Here is a 24,842-nt window from a genome sequence, read left to right on the forward strand (position 1 = left end):
GGGAAAGCTGCCAAAAATCTGCCTCTTACATAAAGATACAGTCTTGGGCTTTGCAGCATTATGTAAATTCTAAATTAAATTTCAAACTCGTACTTGTACAATATAGCAAATCATCTGTCAGTCCCAACTAATAGAACAAACAGCAAGACTTATTGGCATATACAGCATCATTCAACAAATATATATGGTTTCAGCTACAGTACATGCTGCCGTTATGGTGAAGTCCTGGGCTCTGAACACTACCAGACAATAAAAACCCAGGCATACACACACACACACACACACACACACACACACACATACACACAGGTTGGAGAGGCTACACCGCCCTTTTAGGCCTTACATTTAATCAGGTCCTCTGTTTCTTATTCTGATTCCATTTGGCATCTGAGGCCATTGACGAACTTTGTCAGCAAATAAAACACAAAAAAGAAAATACGAATAAATGCCAGGCCTTTTATCTCCCTCCAGCTGAATCCTTCCCTGACGTTTTCCAGCTACATTCCAAGTCCATTACAGAGAACTTCGCTGAGATTATGATAAAAACACTTGCTTCCTGCCATTTTGATTTGATCAGGGACATTTTAGCGTCTCATTTTTTTCTTTGCTATCAGTTATCAAAGCTCCAGACAACTGAGTGATCTGCCTTTGTTCAAACAGCTGATGTCATTTCGCTGCCAAAAAGCCAAGGGGTGCAAGTCATGAGAACTCCATGTCTGTACTTCAAGTCAACAACATTCTACATTTGTGTTGTTCATCACTTTATCAAAGCCATCTTCTGCTAAAGAGGCCTGCTGTACAACGCTTACTATAAGGCTTCTGATCCCGATTCATAATACCTTTCAATGTTTCTATTCAAGGTTTCCCAGCGTAAAAGCTGAAACCTCATAATTGTGAATTGAGCATGTTTTATACATTTCTCTTTTACGTCTGAATAAAATGACTCTTTTCCTTTAAAATGATGCATACCAGGAATCAATAATAATGACTAGTCTATGTATAATTCTCAAAGTTCTTAAAAAACCTCCAGATGATAAAAATGAATTCCATAACTTTTCCAGACTTTAAAGACCTGCATAGGTACCGTTCTCTGTGCAGCTGCTTTACAACAATAGTTTCATCCCTTCCTACTTCAAATGATTAGTCTATTTCCCTTCATTATATGATCCCTGGGCCCAGAATGACCCTGCTGGAAGAGGTGTGAGGGTAACCACTTTCAGATGTGTACCAGCGAGGGGGCCCCGGGTGCTCGGGTGAGAGTGGTGTCCTGCAGGGTTGAGGCAATTGACGCTCCCTGCCTTCTGCCTATTTTCGAATTTTCAGCTCCCTATGGCATCCATCCAGTGACCTCCTCCAAACCCCTGCTGTGCCCGGTGCTCTGCAGGCTGCTGAAACCCAAGAACCAAACCCCCTGATCCAATTCATTATTTTTGCAGCAGGGCGGTGCTGTGAATAACGAGAGCGTCCTTCAAACTGAACGTCCCGAGAAAAAACCTACGTGACAGCTAAAAGCATCCGCCCTGCTGAAGTGTCCTTGGATTCCCGAATCCTTACCAGCTGTAATGGCAGTGTTACTTTGTGTAATTTTGAGTCATTTGGTGGGCACAGTGCAGGTAAACAGAAAAGGTACTAGATTAAGCCTCGAGTTTGTGCATTTCCCGTCTTGTGCAAAACCACTCTCCAGCAGAGCTGTTAGTTTTCTTTGACAGGTTTGACACGTAGCCGTGCTACTTTCCTCTTAGGAAGAAACATTTACAGGTTAATAACATTGTCACATGTTCCACCTTAACCCCTGTTTGTGTAGTGTCACTTTTAAGTTCCTGCATGGTTCCTCTGTCTGCGGTGGTCAATGTCTTCACGTTACACAACACGGTGGACTGGTTGGTCGCAGTGACCGAGGTTTATTAATATGATCCTGTGCTGTTGTTGTTTGTTTTGCTCAGACTCCGAGACCCACATGGAACAATGCCATGTGTTTTTTTTTTTTTTACAATTCCAAGCACATTTATAGCTTGAGCTGTGTGCAGGGTTGGAACAAGAGGCTGAGGAATGCAAAGATACCACCATCAACAAGGCAGATACAGAGCTTTTCACAATTGGATAAATTCAACTGAAAGCAACTATTGTTGGTTTATGTATACAACTTGAGTGAAAAGGTTGACTTTGGAATTTGTGTAGCATGATCTTTATGAGCACTGATGTTACTCCATAGAAAACAAACAATGACAATAGCAACAATCTTTTACCGTGCCAGGACATTTGCAAATAAATATATTTTATGTTTCCACACCAATTCCTTAGTACACCATATTATGATGACCATATCAGCAGTCAAACACTCAGTCTCACTGTATGCACAGTAAGGTAATGTATATACCTAATGAGAAGTTTAGATCCAAATGGATTAGTATAATGCATAATAACTCTTCTGAATATCTCACTGGGCAGATGATAATGGCTTTAGCAGGTACACTAGCCATTTCAATGGAACCCACACATAAGTTGTGCTTGTGGCTTGGCCTGCAACAATACTGGTGGTTGGTTTTTCAAAGTAAATAAAGTTATTGCAAGAGTGTCTGTCTGGATATCCACTCGTTATGTGTGGTGATTACTTGGAACGGTTGATGTTAATGAACTTCACTTAAAAATTAAGGACATATTGTTGCCAAGTAGAATAGCGATGGCTCTCTGTGCTTTATCATTATGTAAGGAATATATCTGAAAAAAGGCTTTAAGGTGTGTGTGGACCGCTTAAACGTGTCCAAAATATGCATCCACCATTCACATTGAATTAACTTAAAAAGAGAACTGAGTTGAATTGAAATACCCCACTCACTGACCACTTTTCAGAGACACAAAAAAATACATACATCCAGAATACATACAAACATACTGAAGATGCAGAGAGCCACTGTATAATAACACAACACAATATTCAAGGCAATAAAGATAACGCCAAGGTTTAAGCCCAAAAGCCCTAAGCCTCACTTCTCTCAGGTTGTATGCTTAAAACCACATGTATATTTGTGTCCTGTTCATTAGTGGTTAGAGATGAGATGGATTTTGAATACAACAGCAACAGATTACTCATGGACTTCAGAGACACAAATGTGCTCATTACATCAAATGTACCATCTTTTACACAAACTCACCAAGAGTCACACCTCTTCTATTCCCCTAAAGCTCTATAATCTCCATTCTGTACCACAATTCAGTAGTCCTTAAAAAATAAAAGCACTGAGGTATCTTGGACACATTATCTGGGGGAGAAAAGGAGACTGAGCAGCCTGTCCAAAAAAGCACTTCAGCCTCTCCATTAGCTGAAAGAAAAGAGTGGGCGGCTTTGAGGAGTTGCTATTCTGTTGTGTGCCATGAATCACAGAACGCTGATGTTTGTTCAGTTCCACGGCCCAACCTACACACTCCCACAATTAACCTTCTGCCTGGAAACCCTCTCCCTCTGACGTGTTTGTGTGTGTGTCTGTCTGTGTGTAGCATGTGTGTAGTGTGTGTGTGTGTAGAGTTGACTTCCTCTCTGAGTGGTAGACAGAGTGTAGGAGAACATGGAGAGAAGACGGTTTTGGCCCAGATGAAAGAATACTGTAGTCAGAGATTTCCACTTCAAGCAAGCTCATGCTGTGTCTTTTACTCAACATATCACTGTAACAGGGCCATCGAACATATATCCTGCACCTTTATTGTGTTTGGCGTTGAAGTCAGTCTTGATGTTACATATGCCTCTGTGTGTGTCTTGCCTTTTCTCTCCCTCTCTTTTCCTCGGTATGCCCTCCTCCCTCTGCCTTTTGCAACACCTGAGCGTAATCAGTGCTCAGGTAGAGTGGGGGGTGTGATATCCTTGCTCAAGTGTTTGTTAACAAAAAAAATTGATTCAGCGTTCATGTGAGTGCCTGAGAAGTACATATTTAAGTCCAAAGGCAGTGTTTTCTAGTTTAAGAAGGCATCGGAAAAATCATGTTACTAGAATGAGTTTCAAGCTCACTTATTTGTAGCATGTTGATTTTCAAACTCAGGCAAAATGACTTCCAGAAATGTAGCCAGCAATAAAAAATCAGAAGCAAGTCCAGTCCAACTGCAATCTGAAAATGTCATGCTGACAACACAAATAATACACATGCTCTTCCTCTGCTTGTTCACTTCAACGTAATTAAACGTACAAACTAAACTAATTCGGCAGTTAATAATGCTCCTTAATACTTTTATTAGAACATACTTCTTAATGAACATAGCTGTTATGCATATCATACTGCTGGCATAAATATAAAACCCACAATAAATGATACATTGTATATTATATAATAATATACAGTCTCAGGGAAAAATCCAACATTACAGTGATATGCCAATGTATGCAGCAGGGACTAACCAGTTCACACTTTCTATATGGGGTGAGTGTTGTAGCTCCTATGGTAAACCTCAGTCCCTTTTTAATCTCACACCAGCCATAGATTTAGTCCACAATTCCAAAACATATTAGTCGAGTCAAGTGCCTTGCTCAAGGTTATTTTGATAGTTACATATCCCTCCTCCTCTTGGCTCTCATCTTACCTCATTGCCAAGCAGGGCAGAGACGCAGGCTTCCGAGGCATCACATATAGCTGTGAGGTCGTGACCCCCCTCCAGGGCAAGCACCAACCGACCGCCTGCCAGACCCATCAGCTGCCTGGTCAGATAGCCAAAGCCTGGACACACAGGAAAGGACAGCAAAGAGAGGGCAGAGAAAGAGAGGGGAAGAGAGAGAGCAGGAGAAAAAGAATGAGACTGGGGAGCACTGCTGTTCAAGCCCTAACTTCCTTTTTGGATATTGATCAAAGGAAAAAAAAGAGACAAAAAGGGGGTTTTGAACATGGATGAGAAAAGGGGTGACTGCATCAGAGAGAGGAAGAGAGTGCACAGTGGATTTACTAGGGGCCAAAAAGCTATAATATGAGCCAGGTTTAATTTTAATAAATGCGGCTTTGCTTTTAGGCTCGGACACAGTCTTTGATCTTTTCCCTTGCTCATGAGGAGGGGAGTTTTAACATATGCATTCAGCCAAACTTTCTTCTCCTCTAAATTCTACTCATATCCCCTCTTCCTGCAATCCTCTCTAACCACCCATGTCACCCCCTTAACAACCAAGACCCCTGCTCTTATTTGAGATCTGCAGGAAGGATTTTAGAAAAGCTCTTTGCTGCATGACAAGGTCTAGATCTGAATACACAAGTCAGAGGCGCAAAATAAACACAAAGGCATGTTTTTAGCTGTGCGTGCGTTTATCAGTCTTTCCTGCTATAATGTGATGCATTGGAAAAAAGGGTTGGGCATTGTTTGGATTTTAACAATTCTAAATTTCAATTGCGATTTTTCATTTCAATTGCGGTTCTCATCAATTCTTGACTCAAATTCTTTGAGGGGTTGACTTGAAATGGGTCACATGCTTATTTGACAAATAAGAGGAACATTTTATTTTTGATTGAATGGTGGGTTGCAGTTTTACAGGGCTTTTTCAATGGAAAATAAAGCCACACTGGACACCGCTTACTCTGCTCCTTGGCTGCAACAAAACAAGCGCCTGTCTGTTTACGTAAACCAAAACTTGCGCATAGTAAATTTGGAAGCAATGATCGGATTTGAAACCCAAATCCTCCAAATGATTCCAAACGATTCCAATAAGGAAACAATTCCAAGTAGGAATTGGTTCTCGATGCCCAACCTTAATTGTAATGGCAGCAAATATGAACGACAAGAGTGAGACTGTGGAGGGCATGAGTTAAAATGTGAATGCATCATTAAAAGTTCCTAGAGAAAGTTTATCTATGGCTTAGAAAACAGAGAATGAATAACTGGGTAGGTGTGGTCAGCACTTACATTTGGCTGTCAGTTTGTATCCTCCCAGGGGTGGAGCATGTCCGTCGACCACATCAAAGCCTGAAGATACCAGAACCACGTCTGGGGCAAACTCGTTGGCAATAGGCATAACCACAGTCCTAGGAAAAAAACGTCACAACTAAATAATGTATTTATGGTGGAGACTGTATAAGAGATGTCATATAAGCCTCCTATCTCTAACCAGGAATTGTGGCTTTACTCTATATAGAACACTTTGTTTGAAAACAAGTGCATGCATGCATTTGGGTTTTTGTTGGCTGCCCTCCTGCAGGAAGGCCAGACAGCCGAGATTTACTGTCTCCAAAACACTAACGGCATGGAAAGCTTGGTGATAAGTGGGGATAAATCTTATCCTGCTGGCTTGAGGGGCAGTCTCCCTACCAACTTGCTCTTTTTGAAAAGAAGGCCTATCAACAAGTCATGCTGCATTTTATTTACAGATATTTTTGCATCTGGTTGAATAACAGGATTACTGGTCTACAACCAAATATAAAGTGCTCAGAAATAAATAAAATATGATATATTCCGAGATAAGAAACCAATGCTAAACTCGCTCAAAACTACAAAATCACAGAGCCTTCATGATGTGATGATGCCACATGTATCAATATAAACAGCTTTACAATTGTATTTCTACCATATTTCCACTACATGTAACAGTGTCAAAGGATGTGAAGTTCAAAGCTAAACATATAGAGAAAATCAAGAGGTAAAATAAGTTGCTGAGGGCAACTTTAGATTTAAAACTGTGGTATTTAATCATAGCCCCATATTCTGATAAGGCTACACCTCAGTTAACACCATTTCTGTTTTTGGCCAAATAATCAGAGAATTGTGAAATAAGAAGAATGACCGACATGCTGCAGGCAAGCTGAATACATAGTGGCTCTAATATTGAAATATGTAAATGGAGATAAGCCTTTATTGGGCTTCCTGTCCTTCTGATGATTGTGGTAATTGGTGTAACTAGCTGGATATGCTACATGTCATTTTTGCTTTATATCAGTTGCTGTATTTTTAATTTTTTTATGACTGTTCTTTCCCTTTCATGGTTATCAAAGAAAACATCCACCTAATGAGTTTGTATGTACTCAATGTGTGTGGCAGAGAAAATTACAGCATACGCTTTCTGAAGTGGAAAGTTTGGGAAATTTGGAGGCAGTGATACACTACAACATCCTTAAATAAAAAGGAGAAATGGAAGGACTTGTAATTGCATGCGTGATTATGTGTGTTAAGTATGCAGGATAATTCTAACACTGGATGGGTTTGGTCAATGAGGGCTGTTTGTGTTCGACCTTCCTCTAACACACAGCTGGTAGGGAGGGACTATTTGTGTTCAATGTGTCATGAACATAAATCCAATCATCAGTGTGGTACTGTGTAATGATGCACTGCAGGTTGTGGCTGGAAAATCCAGTCTGGTTTACATAGTGACCCTGTTAGAAAAAGAAACACCATACAGTATGTGTGTTTTGCACAGAAAGATAAGATTAGAGATGACATAAAATTAGACTAGTTTGAATGTATCATCTTCATTTGTTAATTAAAGAAATTAATCCAATTCTAATCCAGGTAATTTAAACACTGCTTAAAGAAAAAACAATTGACCAGTTAATGAAATAACTCTAAGTTTGTTTTTCTGTATCTGGTAAGTGTATCTGTAAATCATGAATTATTATAAATGTCTGATCCTAAACTAGGGTTTCCCAAGAGGCTTAGCTGACTTTGTCTGAAAGTATAATGTGTCACAGTAATCGCGTTTAGTATGATTACGGATGGCTCACTAAGTTGATAGTTATAGACTTCCCGGTACTCTCGGATTTGCTTAAAGTCTACACAAGAATGTTCTGGGGGTCTAGGATATTTGGGTTAGTTGTGTTTTTGTGGGGTCTGTGAGTGCCACAGGGTTCCACCATAGGTCCTCTGTACTTAGCCAACCTCAGGAACACGGTGCTGGTTTGCAGGCTGTGGGTGAGCAGCGTGCCCTGAACTTTGGAGGCCACCGGTTTTTCCTGCTTTAGTTCACCACCAAATTATAACCCTCAACTGTGCACACCACACCCCCCCACCTCAACACAACACAACACCCATACATACACACAGCTGTCTGAGAGAGAGGCGGTAGGTTGTATTAGAAGCTTTTTGGTAGTCCCAGACAGAACGAATACACGGAGTGCATGCGTTAATGTGTGTTAATGTGCATTTGGCAACATTTCAGAGGAAAACGTCAAATAAAGACGATATATGAATAGGATGAACCAAAAAAAGAGAGGTACACAGAGAGCAAAAAAATGAAAGAGGGCAAGGCCATAAACCTCTGGGGAAGGATCTAGAAAGAAAACATAAACCAAGACTGAGTGAGTAAGGACATGAATGAAAAGTGGATGAAAATGATGTCAGCAAGTGCACATGCCAAAAAAAAATAAAAAGGTAACATAAATTGTTGTACCAACAGTTCATCAGCTTTTAATCAGTCCCAATCAACACCACAAACTAGACAAGTATCTGAAATTAATTTAGGGAAGTTAATATTTTTCAGCTCCAGTTTAAGATTTTATTGCATGTGTCACAGGTTTTCTCGCTCGGTATCGGACAACTCACAAATTCACATACACACACAGCCTTGGCTCAATAACATTTGGGCCGTAAAAGACTCCACGCTAAAAGGAGCTGGCCACATGCGCGCACGTGTGCTGACACACGGCTGCGCAGGGGGGAAACCTTGACCGCCAAGGATACTTTTAACTACTGAGAGCTCCCCAACCCTCCTCTCCTAACCTTGAAAACAACCAGAGACAGTTTTTGTCACGATAATGAAAAGGGTTGGTTCCATCCCCCACCCCCTTGAATAATTTCCATATTTAAGGAAATAAAAACCCACAGTAATCAATTAGCAGACTGACATAAAGGAAAACCAGCGGTTTTAGCAAAGACTTAGTGTGTGTGAATCAGAGGTGTTGTATATGGAGATGAAAAAGCCTCTCTGTTAATTATGGGAGGGAAGAGTTTACGACTGAGCTGTAAGCTACGGGGCATCCTAAGTGAAGAGATTACGATGCAAACCACTGCTGGCTCTCTCACAGAAAAATCTCACTGTGAGTGGAATTACTTGGGTAAGCATGTAGTCTAAACTTTTGTTTACAAATTGTTTGGTTTACCTAGCAACAGGTGCAAGTATCAGCTGAGGAGTGTTGGGTCTGTGTTTGCACGCATGAGAGAATGTTGTGATCATTAAACTTCAACAATTCAGTTCTGCCATTCTCAAAGTTGGGGGACCCGCGAGACAGATGAAAAAACAAAAAAAAAGAGTGGTCAAAATCAATGCGGCAGGGGTCAAGCCTGACATCATCAGGGCTATTTTCTCAGACTTTAAAAACCTCTGCCAAAGTACTTGAAAATTATACATTGATTATGATGACAGAAAATAATCAAGATTAAAATCTAACTCGAATCTGTGACAAACACAGACACATGGAATGGAATTCTTACTGCCACCAGCACTGCCACTGTGCACAAACACAACAAATCTCCCTTTGCACATCAAGCCCTGTTAACACTGACTGTATTTTATAGACTACTAACTTCACCAAGCTGAACCTCACAATGTTTTGCTCCATTTGCTGTGCATTGACTCTTCTGGTCTTAATGAGTGCATTCAGTTTTTGGCCAATATGATTTCAAGTGCACTCAAATGTGGTCACACTGGTTAATACAGCAGTAGGTTTTGACGTACTGTACTGGCAATTTTTTGAGCCAAGGAAAACTTTCTCTCTAGAGACTCCTTTGTGCAATTACTCTAGTCCTTAATTGATCCTTTTCCACATTGTGATTATGCCTTCTTATCCAATGTATTCCAGGTATCTAACATGGAGGGCATAGGGCTGAACTATGGCATTGGTGGTAGACCATTATTAATCAAATCTTTAAGTTTCAGTTGTTAATAGACATTGGAATATATTTGTTACATAATTCCATTTCTGCCAAAAATACAGTATTGGTCAAATGTTTCCACACAAATGTGTCCAAACCTTTGACTGGTACTGTGTATGTTATATCACTTAGTGTTAACACATCTGAGGTTGAGTTTCTGTTATGCAAAGGTGAGAGAGCAAGTTTTTTAGTCAAACAATCTGCCAGTATTTATCAAATATATTTACCATTACCAGCTAATTCCTTAATTTTCAATGATTGTAAAGTATTACAGGGACAGAAAGCATCCAAACCATGAGTTGTTATCACTGGAGAGATTCAACCTCGCCCATTCAGTAAAGGGCCAGGTGAGGAATGTAGACTCTGTCCTTTAGAAGGAGCGGTGCTCATCAAACCAGTCAACAAAAGGTTAAACTGCAGAGCTTCAAGGCTTTCCCCCTCCGTTCATAAAAAAAGTAGATGAGTGCGAGAGAGGAGAGAGAGAATAAGAGAGCGAAAAACTCACACACGCACACTTACACTTCAAAGCCCTGTCATCTGGCGCTGCGGAGAGCTGGTTTGAATTAAGTTTAATTCTCCTCCTCTCTCTTCTTTCCAAGTTCATGGCAGAAGAGGGAGGGAGAGAAAGATGAGGAGGGAGGGAGAGAGAGAGAGAGAGAGAGAGAGAGAGAGAGAGAGAGAGACGGTGCTTCTGGTTTTCATTAGGGCCAATTTTCTTATCTTTTTTCTCTGTGCTTTCTGGAGACTCAGACTTGATCCCCTGCAAATGCAACGTGGCACAGGCCAGGGGAGGAATGGGAAGGTGCCGGCTGCAAGGCACGCATCCCCTCCCGAAGACAAAGAGGGAGGAAGGAGAGGACCACAACACACAGATAAACAATGAGATTGAAAGAGAGAGAGAGAGAAAGAGAGGCTGTGTGTATCATGTGTCCATGCACACGTGTCCATCTGCATGTGGTTGTAAATGTGTAAGCACATTGATGTAAAAGCTGCATGTGTGAGCATTTGTGCATCTGTTCCTCTGTGTTTTTGTGCTTATTCATGCACCTTCATGTAAGTTTAAGCCAGGGCTTTCTGCATTTTTATTGCACTTGTGTGCAGCATATGCATCAGTAAGAACACAGGCAGTATCTGTATATCTGGATTTGTGTGTGTGTGTGTGTGTGTGTGTGTGTGTGTGTGTGTGTGTGTGTGTGTTTTGCTGCTGTCCTGTGGGGCCTATGAATTCCCCACACCCAAACTCTCTTTTACTTTATATCTTTGGACCTCCTTCATAATTATGATTTAATAACCTACAATTACATAAACAGAACACACAAACACAGTACAAGCCTCTCTCCACATGCATGTTCACTCATGTGGGTGGATGCACCCCCGAACAAACAAAACTACTGTATAACAAAGCAGTTTAATGTTAAGAGAGTCGCCTGGTTTAACTAAAGCCCAATGTGGTACTGACTAACTTAAAGATGCATTAATCAGCTCAAATACAGACGGAGCACCTCCAACAATGCCTTTATAAAAGTTAAAGGGTCACTCCACCTATGTTGTACATGCCGTTCAATGTAGTCAACACAATGAGTAATGTTTTACATGGCTCTAGCTCTCCAAAGTTTGAAAAAAAAAGAACCCTGACGACGTCATCAGCGTTATCTCATCTTGGGCTTGAGACCTAAACATTTGAACCAAAAGCCAGCATTTGGTGCGTTATAAACTGGGAGGTGTGGTGTTTGAAAGAAGAGGACATTTCAGGAGGCAGTAAGTGTCTAATGTAAGACGCTACTGAGTTGCATTATAATAATTATTGCAGGATCCTAGGTTTTTGAAGCCTGATCCACATGGGGACTGAAAGTCTGGATATCTCAGCCTCTGCTGCATCAACTCTGCACTGTCTTTTATTCTGTCTCTGGAGAGTAAACCAACTTTATGGAAGTGCAAAACTAAATGACGGGAAAAATATATAGCATTAATTTCTTATTAATAAACAGTTAATGATAACTGGAACACTGAAGTACTGTGGGGAAAAAAGTAGCCAACTGAATAATTTTTCAAATTATAAAAAGAAATCTTCATTTCAGTTCATTGCTATACATATTCACATATGCATATTTTTCAATCTTTTAGCCATTCAATACCACTGAATCGTAGAATTGCAGCCCATCACAGCTAGACAAGGCATTGATTTTAGCCATTTCCAGTTCTAAGTAACAGCACAGCATACTGTAGGCCATGTTTTTCTAATGAATTTCTAGTGAATTTATCTAGTAATTTGGGTACCTCTGAAGATCTGCACTCCCTTCAATGGAGGTTGTGTTTTATTATTATTATAATAATAATATCATGTTGGTATTTCTTAAGTTTGAATAATACTCTGCTTTGTGTATCAATAGAGATGGAGAGAAATAATTTACCAACTTTTATGTGAGGCATGCTGCACTGGCTACTGCCTTCAGTGATTATAAATTATGACTGTAGTAGGATTTATGTATATTATGTGGTTGTCATCGGTGTGTAATCACACATGGGTAGAAAAATGAGGATGAAGGGGGAAGAAACAATAAAAAAGTGAAGAGGGGGGAGTGAGAGCACACAAGGGTCTGGGCTGCATTAACGGGCTAAGGTGGGCTTCCGGCTGCTTGCGTGTGGAAAGCTGCGAGAAGACAGTGTCCTGTCCGTTAAGTGCGCTTGGCTCGGGCCAGATGGACACACGGTCGCATACAGGACATGGGTTCATCTTCAAAGCGTGCTGGAATCAATCCAGACCTGCTCCTTAACAGCTGTTTGAACCAGAGGTGTGCATGAGACGTGAGACGTCTGTGGTAACTCCCTGTCTGTATGCTTGTAGGCCTTTCAAGTGTTTGTATGTTTTTTAAGGTGTGTGTGTGTATGTGTATGTGTATGTGTGTGTGTGTGTGTGTGTGTGTGTGTGTGTGTGTGTATGTGTGTGTGTGTGTGTGTGCGCGTGGGTTTGGTGAAACAAGAACAAACGGGATCATGATTGTGGACAGGGGGCAGAGAGAGAGTGGGTGAAACACTTTTTTCTTACCGATATTTGATGAAGCTAACACTCAGCTTATTTGTTTAATTACAAAGTCCTAATAGAAATCAGGCCTTGCCGGTCCCTACCTGCGCAACAGACCCCAATTGATCATTTTTCAAAGTATGTACTGTTGAGCCTTCCCTCCATGTCACTTTAAAGGGCAGATATTTAGTATTGCAAAGTAACTAAATCTACAGTAAGACAACTCAGTCACAAAATCTCTCTAAAGTAGTAGATCGTATTGTGTCTCACCTAAATGCAGCCAGGTAGTCTGCATCCCCCATGGGAGGCTCCAGTCCTCCAGTAAAGGCCATGTTCACATTGAAACCTTCACCTGCTCCACTGCCCACCTAAAACACACACACACACACACACACACACACACCCACGGTTACTTTGTGCAACAGGTGGGTTGCGCAAAGGCAAGCAGAGAGACAGACTGGTGTTCCTACCTCGTCAGGTGCTCCGCTGCCAGGGAAGAAGTTGCCATCATCGTAGCGATGCAGTGACAGGTAGAGAATACTGGGGTCTGCGTAGAAGGCCTGCTGGGTGCCATTACCATGGTGAACATCCTGGAAACATCAAAAAGGGACTGGTTAGGGCAAAATATTACATAGTGGTGTGTGGTGTGAGTTTGGGAAAATGAGTTATTAACATTTGAGACATAACAGCAGCTGTCACCACAAGGACATGAAATGATTTGGAATGAGTTTCACAGAGACGGGACAACCAACTCCCGCACCTGCACCAGGACTGGCTGAATGACACTCAGAGACTGCTACACAGCCAGACAGTAAAGTCTGTACCTCAGCTGCAGTCTGTTGTGATGTTAAAGAGGGTTGGTCATCATGATTCAATGAAACTCAACTTCAAAAGATCTTTAATTTTGCCAGCTAGACAACATGAATTAAATGACCTCATTGCCTATATCCCAAGAATGCTTTAATACACTGATCCTAAAATGTCCTTGTTGGCTGCAGTGGCATGACATTGACTTTGCTAGCTGCACTAAACGTCACCCTATGACAGACAGAGAGGAAATGAAAAAGCCCTTCAAAAGGCTTTTGGTAATGGCAGTGACCAGCCACGGACTCCTAGACATGACCGAGTCTTTGTCATACCTTCTTAAAAATTGCTTTGTCCCTTTTTTTATTATTTAAAAAAAGAGACAGTGTCTGACCTAAATAGCTGATATTTTAAGCCCTTTTCTTCCTCTCACAAAAAGCACACTGTACAGGTTGCTGACTGTTGGACCCAGTGGTATAATGGGCACATATTTGTATTTCTGGATTTCTGTGGTTTACTTTACAAGATATCCTGCCTACCTATATCTGAAAATAAGAAAACCTAATGAAAACACACAATGTGGATAAGATGTTTAACTGCCACCACAACAGCACTTATGTGTGAATTCTCTAAATAGATGGTTGTGTACCAAGCAGACCATTGCGCTGTATTTGGTACTCACCCAGTCCACGATGAGGATTTTACTGACATTGAGTCTCTGCTGTAGCAGCTTGGCTGCTATGGCGACTGAGTTGAAATAACAGAAGCCCCTGAAAGTGGACAGAAATGAGACCGGGCTATTAACGTCCTGAAGTCACCATATTTACAAGCTTGAGCAATACTATACTCAAAAACTGTCATGGCATTAAATTATATCTGACATTAAGGTACGTTTTTTTAACAGTGAGGGAGTAGAAAACGTTAGGTAATTGTATGATCTGATGGAATTGAATTTACCAGAATAATGAAGTTATGAAGAAATATCTAATAGAGTTGTGGTGATTCAAGCTAGAACCAATCTTTCTCTAGTATGTACTTACATTGGCGTGCTCTCCTCAGCGTGGTGTCCAGGAGGTCTAACTACAGCAAAGCCATTCTGTCAGGGGAAACAAAAATCAACCTAATGATACATGTCCTTTCTCTTTGAGAGACTGAGGGATCAGACGAGGATGACAACCCAAATCAAAAGCTCAATGAATTCAGCCTCATAGCTTACGTCTACGTACAATGTGCGTCTGTCAGTTCCTAACCATAATCTTCTTGCCACCATAATTCTTCAAAGACAATGTCACCGTGCCTTAGTTAAATATTTAAAACTTCTCACAGGCAGAGAAATTCATAAGCGCGTGCATACGCACATGCAGAAACAGATGCTTACATCGGATCAGTTAAGGGGAACTTTGTTAAGGCAGGGGCCTATGGGATTCCCAGCAACTATTTTTAGGGCTCCCACTGCTTTGAGGGGACATTAGATAGATGTCCAGGCTGATGCAGAGCGAGGTAAGCTGGACTAATGATGTTGAGTCAGCTGCTGTGGATTAGCAGCCAGCCAAGAGTTTATTGGAGAGACAATGGCCTCAGCTAGTTTGAAGACACTCTGTTAAAGCAGGCTACATAATACAACATGTACGTAGGCGTATGAGAGACGAGGGGAAAGTGGATTGTTTCTCCACGCAGGGGAAAAAAATAACAATGGCTTAAAATAGACACTGGGAGAGAAATAGAAAGTAACAGATGGAGTGAGAGACAGACGTGCGTGTCTTCTGTGGAGCTCAGAGAGTTGTTGGTGCAGGTGGAATTTGGTCATTTTGGTTGAAGAAGACCATCTGTACTTTATGTGTGTAAGCGTGTGTATGTGTATGTGTGTGTGTGAGAGAAGGTGTGTGTGTGTAAGCATGCGTGTTCATGTGTGTGTTTGTGTGAGCATCTGTACACATGTGTTGAGGTCAGGTTAAGCTGAGGGCAGGTCAATGCCTGGGAGTGAACCTGAACCCCAGTTGAAGCACGTCCATATTCGTCATGTTTATGTTAAGTTTAGCATTCCTCCTCCTGGAATGTGTGGTTCATTTTATTTTCCTATCAAGCTCTGATTTTAGCAATCACACAATGTTCTATAGAACAGACCATTAGCTTTTATAGTCATTATGCCCACATGCAAAAGGTACTGAATGCTAGCACATATAGTCAAAAACGTGGCGTGCTACTGTCTCTTAGAGGGATGTCATCAGTCTGTGATATTTTGCTAACATGTGTGGTGATGTGTGCTAAGCTAACGCTAAGTGTGACGGCTGCTCTGCAGGTGGCTGGGTTGTAATGCCAATAAAACAGGCCTGTTAGTGGGGTCTGTTGGCATTTGCAGTGGCCGTGAGCTGGGCCTCCCTGCTGGGTTCTAACAGTAAGCAGCCACAGCCACAGACACAGGAAGGCTGGCTTGGGCAAAGCATGACGGGGGTGGGGATGTCTGTCTGGGAGTTGGTAACGAGACTTTGGGATGGATGGTTTTGGAAGGTTGTACCTCTATTCTTGAGGCATTTAGAGGTGTGGATGAATAGTACAGCACTGCGAGATGATGTACTCACAGTGTTGGGTGTAAAAAGGTTTAATTAATTAAACATTTACATAATCACGTATGTGCATAGAGGCAGTAAAACTTAGATAGAGGTGCCCCTACATTTTTTGTGAGAATTTTTGTTTTTTGGTATGCCCATCAAACATTTCAAGTTAAATGGGACAATGTTGTATCTGCTCCATTCTGTGTTAGTAATGGTGTGCGGCAAGGAGGTATTTTTTTCTGCTATTTTATTTAATGTTTATATGGATGAATTATTGAATCAGATAAATAGGTTAACAACTGGCTGTCTTGTGGACAACAATATTGTTAACCATCTTATGTATGCAGACGATCTGGCCCGGCTTTGTCCGTATAGTGCTGGGCTGCAGCAGATGCTGAAGGTGTGTTCTCAGTATGGCCTTGATTATGACAAAGTATAACGCTAAGATAAGCCACATAATGATAGTCAGAAGTGATGAGGACAGGAAATCAACTTTTCAGACTTTTTATCTATCAGAGAGTCTTCTTGCTGTGTGTAAGGAAACTAAATATTTGGTCATGTCATATCCAATGACTGAACGGATGACAAAGACCTTTACCGACAGCGATGTACAAATTATTCTCAAGCTAACATGCTTAGAAGGAGGCTTTCTATAAGGTCTGACGCTGTGTTGCTCCTTGTTTAAAACCTACATCACACCGCTATGGACTGCTCGACTGTGGTCAAACTATGAGCAAAAGAGTATGCGATGAAGCTGCTGCCTGGTGTCCCTAGGTAGCATAGTGCCAGTCAGTTGTTTATATCCACTAGAGTGCCTACCTGTGAGACAACTGATGTTTAGTTTTATGTGTTGTCTGGACAAGTCAGCGAACCATGTAATTGAAGCCCTAGTTAGTCCCCTGAAAAGCTGTTATAGATACACTTCTAGATTAAGACATTGGTGCAATATCCTGTATATCCTATAGGTGACTCTGGAATTATTTAGTATGTTTTAAGGTTTTTTATGTTTCCTTTTTATACTTTTTATACTGTATGATGTGTAATATGGACCTGTGTCTGCAATAAAGCTTTATCTTATTATTATTATATTAAACAGATTAAAATCAAACCCTTAAAAGTTCTGGTAATGGATTTATTGTGGTGGGATCCATCTAAGCTTTGTTTTGTGTTGGCTCCAACTCAAAGGTCATTAAATGAAAACACAGAAATACCCACATATAAAGGCCCCACAGAACAATCCCTGTAAATAAAGCCAACAACAACTTTGCTGCTCATTTGATTTAACAATGCATTCGAACAAACCTTCAGTTCTCCTGTTGCTACTTTAAAGACGAGCTCCACCACCGAGCCGACGGCCAGACGAGCTGCGCTGGATGAGTGGACCTCATTCCAAATGGTGTCGCTGTCCACCTGCAAACACACACAGAAGGCAGTATTGAGTTGTTTGTAACACATTTCTTTTAACAGTTTTGCTTTTTTCATCATTTGATGGTGTAGTTTACAGTACTTCAGTGTGACAGTGATTACAAAACTGTGGGGACTGCTGAGAGAACACAACAGAGAGTGAGAGTGTGAGGCAGTAAGACATATTTAGAAGCCTAATCATACCGACAGCATTATCTCTTAACAATTTTCAGCACGCTAAAAGGAGCAGGTGTCTCATTTATAAATGTGGCGTATACACATAAACGGGCCTAAAAATGTGTTCCCACTCATAGGTTGTTATTCTTTTTTTTTTTTTACTTGACGGCAGAATGTGCGATTCTCCACGCAAACTCTGACCCATGCGTACGCACATGGTGGAGACAATGGGAATTGGCAACACAGATGGTGAGGTGGTGATCTGAAGTCAGACAGCAGAAAGTACATGTGGGAATAACGATTACTCATATTTTCAAGTATTGATGCCTAACGCACATTTTTTAATTCCACATCATCCACATTATCATGAAGATTAAATCCAGCAGTGTTGTTAGCACTTGTACTGAGTTAGACTTGTTCCATAAACACCTTGTAAAATCTAACTCAAATCTTGAGTTAAAAAAAGATCATTCTCAACGTTAAATCAGTGCTGTCTCACCCCCACATTGTCCGCTACGGAGCGCAAGAGGAGGAGATGAACCGATACAGGATAGTATCAAATACCCTAGCATTAGGCAGAACACAGAGGAAATAAATAGATATCTGTTTTTATTACTGTGCATATACCATCAAATGTCAAAGTCTGAAAATACAGCCGTTAAGCTCTCACGCAATCGTTACCCTTAATGTCCTCGTTTTCGATCCGAACTTTAATACTGTTGGTGACAAACCCTCTATAGAGAAAAGTGTTTGCCTATTACACTTTGGTCTTCTAATTCTTTCTCAGGGTGGGGAATACCACTAGTTGATCCTATGATTTTGTAAAGATGTTAACCTGGGTCCTCGCCCCTCAACCGCTGTTTCCAGAGGGAAATGGCATGCTTAGTCTTTTTTTTTTTTTTTTTTTATAAATGTTACCTTTCTGTTACCAATCTTCACCTTTAATCACTAAGGGTTGCTTGGATATAATATATAGTTCTGTTAAATCTAGATCTGGTATATCATAGCTGTTCCCAATGGATGGTATTATTAATATAGGTATTCTATGTCTCAGGTTTACCGACACTGTTTGAGAACAGGCTGGAATTATAATTCAATATGCAGCCGTTCCTGAGCGTCTGAGAGGTTCTTTTCTTTTTCTCCGCCAGTCGTCATGATTCGTTAGGATTCGGCGTAACGAAAGAACAACTGCCAGGGTCATTAACATACTTATCAGCATTCACAAGGTGCTTTGCATTGACTATTTATGGTTAAAAAGTGGCGTGTAGAGGGTGGGATAAGAGGCTGATTCACGTACGCATGCTTGTGGGTAATGTGTGATTTATAAAGGGAACGTTGCTTACAGATGTGCATACACACGGTTTTATTTGGCGTACACAATTTTCAGGCGTAGGTACACTTTAAGTAAAAAATCTATGCACAGCTTTATAAATGAGACCCCAATGAGTGATAACTGTGTTTTAAGATGTTCATCAATACATACAGTGCTTTAGTTAAAAACTTAAAATATTTCTCAATTAATAATGGGTTACTCATTCTGAGGTTTATTGTAATTTCAAGTGTCAATTTTAAAGTAAAAAAGCACGTCAATTACGATGTGGACAAGTCCATTATATGGACAATTTGAAGTATGGGCAAAAACAAACTGGACATTAAAGTAAGGCAAGAAAAGTTGTTTATACAGTATGATTGTGTGTGTTTGTGGGTGTGTGTGTTTGAGTATGTTCAGACATAAGGCCCCCATGCAGTGGTTAAGCATTGTTAATGCTAAGGCACGCTCGTTCCTCAGCCCCAATCACAACATCCACATGTACGCACATACGCACGCATGCACACAGCGAAAAAGGGAGGTCTGTGTCTTGACGCGTTTGAACTGCAGACACATATGCCGACTGGACAATGCCAGAGCGATGTTTTTTGATGTAAACCTGGGGCTCTCTTACTTTGAATAATGTTAACTTTAACCTGCCAGTCACCTGCTCTGTCAGACAGCTGGCCTTTTCATCCACACTGTTAATCTTTCAGTCAGTCAGCTGGCCGACCGGTACAGACCCTCAGTCCTTCAACCAGTCAGTGTGTTAAGCAACTCAACAGCTTTACAGCCAGCCAAACCACTTTACTTTCCTCTTGTCTCCTGTGACAGGAGCGATCAAAACTGGAGGAGGAATCCATAATAACATCCTCAGGGGAATAAAAGGGCTCTTTTTAAGTTGTGCCAAGGAAGAACCATGAAATAACAATTGTGGTGCATTTACCAAAGACTAAAAACTGAAAAGGAGCGAGTGAATAGAGAGTGTTGATTATTATTGACTGATGGAGCAGAGAAAGAGAGAGAGAAGCTGGCGTAAGCGCAAGACACTATGTAGTAGCCGAGTCAGTGATTGAGCGAGGGAGCAAACGAAGAGCCAAATGAGTGAATGAAAGGGAAACCGAATCATGTACACAAGTCAGGTTAATGAGCTCAAACAGATGCTGCTCTAAAGCAGCATGTGGAGACTGAGCGGTTTATTTTTCCCATGTTGATGCTAGTTTTGCATCAAGCCAGGAGTGGGACGCAAGTTAGTCAAAAAGTGAAAGGGATGGTGTGTGTGTCTGTGTGTGTTTGTGTGTGTGTCAGAAGTAGAAAAGAGCGGGAACGTGCTGGTATGATGGAATGATGGTTCCCCACAGGCTGACGGCCTAATTTCAAACCCCTTCCTCTGTAAACGTGTGTGTGGCTCTTATGTGTTTGTATGACAGGAAGACAACAATTTAGCCCCAATTTGCGATTATAAAGAGCAAAACAGAGCAGCGCAGAGCTTGGGCTCTTCTTGTTCCCACCACAGTAACAGAACTAAGCCCCAAGGGAGGATAGAAAGGGGGACATATAAACAGAGGGACAGAGTTAAGACATATGGATGACATGTAAAAGAGTTGGAGATGTGGAAAGAGCAAGTAAAAGGGCAATATAGGTGTGTGGGTATTGGGCCTCAACATTGTGTAAAAGTTAACAACGACAACAACACCACCACACACACACACAAACACACACACACACACACACACACACACACAGGTGTGTGAGACTTTTCTAACATATCCATTTCAAAAAACAATTTCAACTCTGAGCACACAAGCATCCCCAAACACACTGCTATGCACACAAACAAAAACATACCCCCAACCAAAACCACACACACACACACACACACACACACACACACACACACACACACACACACACACACACACACAGCTTGCATGCTGAAAAACATCTGGTTATAATTACAAACTCAGCGGAAAGGCAAGCAACAGCTTTTGTTGCCTCTGGACCTTGAGGGCCGTGTGTGTGTGTGTGTGTGTGTGTGTGTGTGTGTGTATGTGTCTCTGTGTGTGTGTTTTTTTGGTGGACCAAGAACAAATGGGATCATTATAGAGGCAGGGGGCAGAGAGAGAGTGGGTAAAGGGGAACAGTTATTATACTGCTATTTGATTATGCTAAAACTTTGCTTTGTTTCATTACAAAGTCCGATAGAGCAGTGCCAGCTGGGTATTGATTAGATTAGCACAATGTTGTAAAAACTTACAGTCTATTACAATGATTTTCCACTGAATAAACCAGCGTGACTAACACTGGCAATTTCCATGTTATATCAGACACACAAATGACCAATAATTAATCACCTAGTGAATTTTTGTAAAATGACTCAAGCATGACTTTATGAACCAATAATAAGTGACTTACCCCGATGCCTCCACATGGTAGCCTCACAAACATGGGACTCACTGAACCTGAGGCAGAAAGACAGACATTGGTAATTAGAAAGAGCAATAAAGAAATAATGTAAGAGAGAGTGAAAGGTTACCAGGTGAGGAGGAAACTTTCTGGACTCGCAGGCACGAATGGGTGCATGAGCCCTGAAACTGAGCATTTGACTTTCTGACCTAATCTTACAGCAAGAGTATCCAAGGGCATGCTTTCACTGGACAAGGTGAAGGGAAAAGAGTATCTCATTGCCCTGCTAATTAAACCCTCTCCCTCTTCCGGAGGAATCAAGATTTTGGCCGAGGAGGAGAATGATTTTGTTAAAAAGTTAACCCTCTCCTTGATTTCCTTTTGTTTAAGGAGAAGAAGAACCCAGGCTACAAAGCCACAGCCAATCAAACCAATCACAGTTGTTGCGGTCTGCGTAGCCGAAACTTATAGTTTCATTTTTTTGAAATTTAAGTAGGGTACTGTGTAGGGTCTGGATCTACGTGTAATTACTTACGTAACTACGGCACAGAATTAACACCATCAATCCAAATGTAATCTAAATGACTACTTATCCTTCTTTTCCAAAAATGTTTCAATGCAAAAATTGAACTGTCTGAATTTTCAAAAGATTAAACTAATCTCAATCGGGTGTTGACAAGTGGACTAATGTGAAGTTTCATGAGTACAACAGCAGACCTCTGAAGCTCAGTGTGTAGCACTCACATAACAAAGTTTGGGATCCAAGTCTCCACCTGCTAATGTGTTAAAAACATGTGCTCAACAATGTCTGACAACAACAAAAAAACACTAACCAGATAGTATTTAACATAGTGTATATGAATAGCTTAATACCTAACTATTTTCAAGCGATCTTGGTTTATAACAGCTTGCATTTTGACTTTCTACTTCTCCATTAATAACGTCCACGTTAATGCTGAACCTTACACAGAATGATCTGGTAATTCTCCTGTGTAAACAGTAATAATGAGGGGAATTTATGGCTCCACTGGAATGAAAGCTAAGATGACCACTGGGGTTTGTCCCTAAGCTCCCCCCCACAAACACACACACACACACACACAGATAGGGACTGCTTTGCCTTGGCTACACCTGCACTATACGCCACGAAGGCCACATAAGTGACAAAGCAGCCTCTGCGACTTCCAGTTAACAAGCTTCAGCACAGCTCCTCACCTTATTGTAACACCTCCAGGACTTTATTAGTTTGGACCTTTTGTTATGACACGGTTTAAGCATTAAAGCTGATTCTTTTCACAGATATTGCAGATTCATGGCATTCAAAAGAAAGACCCAGTCTGAGATTTAGTCTGCTCAAATTGACAAACCTAACACTTAATATTGCATGTATTCGAATAAAGTAATATGTACCGTGTGTTTTCTGCTTTAAACTGCACCTGTGCACTGAATCATTGGCCCATTGTGGGCTATTTATCTCAACACTCATTCATTTTTATTGTTAAAGCTTCCACATTTAGGAGACTAATTAAGATTAAACTGGTAGACAACAGCATGGCTGGCAGTCAGATTGTCTAAAAATCCATGAAGTAGCAGCTACATCAGCTCAAATTTGATTTTGTTTGTGAATCTGCGTGCATGTATCGATGTGTTGTTTGTCTTACAGTCTAATTTTTGCCGCAGGGGGTTGGTTCCGTACAGCAGGACGTGGGCTTCAGAGTGGACCGTCTGCAACTCCTCCAGTGAGGCCTTCCTACCGCGGATACACTGGTCACAGAGGAGGACAGAAAACGGCAATAGAAACAGACAACAGACAATGAGAGACAAATAATGCATTTGGTTTCTACTCTGGTCACTAAAGAAGATGGCAATGAGAGTGTTAACATCACCAAGTTAAGGCTACCCTTTCCCGCACTTATGAAGAGGAAATGCAGGCTCAATGGTGTCCGTATTTGTAAGTGACAATTTAGGAGATGAAACTGTTTAATTTTAAAACCAAGTGTCAAAAGAAAATGTCTACATACTGCCTCCTTCTGGTTAAAATAACAACCTGCAATTCAATTTACCAGGCAGACCAGTTAAACTATTAACCTTTGAATCTTTTTCAAAAGTATTTTATTTTGAAGATTTGTTTTACAGAGAGAAAGAAACAACATAGTTGAAGAGGAAGAAAACACCACTAACATGTTAATAACACGGTTCTTTAATACGGTATTTGTAATGTTGCATAATGTACAAAAAACTATGAGAGTTACTTATTTGCTAACTCTGCATGAGTATGCTACAACTGGGATGAAGGATGAAGACAGAATCACACTCGCTGTAGCTTCATGAAAGGACACAGGACAATTTCTATAAATATTTTTAATCTATTTAACGCGTATTTAAAGATTATGTTTTGGGCATTTTTACGTCTTAATTTCCACAGGACAGATGAAGACATGAAATGGGAGAGAGAGGGGGAATAACATGCAGCAAAGGGCCGCAGGTTGGAGTCAAACCTGCAGCCGCTGCGTCGAGGAGAGAACCTCCATATGCGTATGTGTGCCTGCTCTACCAACTGATCTACCCGGCCACAGTATCTATTTAACTCTGTGTCTCATGGTGTTGCCTCTATTGGGCAACACCTCTCAAGTGTTAATGTGGCCTTACCTCGCAGTGCGCCCTGAGGCCTGTTTCCTGTAGTCGGGACCAGATACTCTGAATGCGGCCAGCGTGCTCTGGATGACTGGTGGTGTTGCCACATATGCACTGGTGCTTCTGCATCAAAGAGTCATACACTAGACCTGGAAAACACACACACACCATCACAAAGACAGTTACAGATTAATTAACGTTCAGATGAGATGATTCCTTCCAGCAAATTACACTAGTTGTGGTATATATTGACAGGGGGCTCACAATACGTAGCAACAGCCTTGTACATGTACACAGCAACTGTACTCTTTGTTTGCTCATCATGCTGTGTGGTTCCAGGAAAAAGGTTTTTCCTCTAACCTGCAATCAGCAGGATTAAAGTGTGTTTCTAGATTGTTGTTTGCCACTCTACGTAATGATATATCTGTGTAAGAGCCATATCATTATTATCTTTCAACAGACCTGTAGTAAATCGAGGCTTGGCGGGGGGCTCCTGTACTACCATGGGGAAGGAGGCGGAGGCTGGAGATGACTGAGCCCTGGAGAGGGGGCGGTGTCCAGCAAAGCTAATTGATAACCCGGCTGCTTCCATGGAGGCTTGGTAGTTCCTCAGCTGGTGGATCCGCTGCTGTTCTAACATCAGAGCCTGCTGCTCACAAACACACACACACACACACACACACACACACACACACACACACACACACACACA

The 24,842-nt window shown here is 41.2% G+C and overlaps 1 protein-coding gene across 5 annotated transcripts in view; it reads right to left on the minus strand.

The window, feature by feature from the left end:
• The window catches only part of hdac4 (histone deacetylase 4), a 135,474-nt gene that overhangs the window by 4,486 nt on the left and 106,146 nt on the right, over positions 1 to 24,842 (minus strand). For all 5 annotated transcript variants that reach the window (XM_034884734.1, XM_034884733.1, XM_034884732.1 and 2 more), the window contains 11 exons: positions 24,593 to 24,779; positions 24,146 to 24,279; positions 23,158 to 23,260; positions 21,506 to 21,552; positions 17,503 to 17,610; positions 14,689 to 14,744; positions 14,331 to 14,418; positions 13,315 to 13,434; positions 13,115 to 13,212; positions 5,869 to 5,987; positions 4,567 to 4,700 (listed from right to left, as the gene is read on the minus strand). In XM_034884734.1, coding sequence (XP_034740625.1) covers positions 4,567 to 4,700; positions 5,869 to 5,987; positions 13,115 to 13,212; positions 13,315 to 13,434; positions 14,331 to 14,418; positions 14,689 to 14,744; positions 17,503 to 17,610; positions 21,506 to 21,552; positions 23,158 to 23,260; positions 24,146 to 24,279; positions 24,593 to 24,779 — 1,194 coding nt within the window. The remainder of the gene's footprint in view (positions 1 to 4,566; positions 4,701 to 5,868; positions 5,988 to 13,114; positions 13,213 to 13,314; positions 13,435 to 14,330; positions 14,419 to 14,688; positions 14,745 to 17,502; positions 17,611 to 21,505; positions 21,553 to 23,157; positions 23,261 to 24,145; positions 24,280 to 24,592; positions 24,780 to 24,842) is intronic.

This window comes from Etheostoma cragini, chromosome 11 (assembly GCF_013103735.1).
Source record: "Etheostoma cragini isolate CJK2018 chromosome 11, CSU_Ecrag_1.0, whole genome shotgun sequence".
NCBI lineage: Eukaryota > Metazoa > Chordata > Actinopteri > Perciformes > Percidae > Etheostoma > Etheostoma cragini.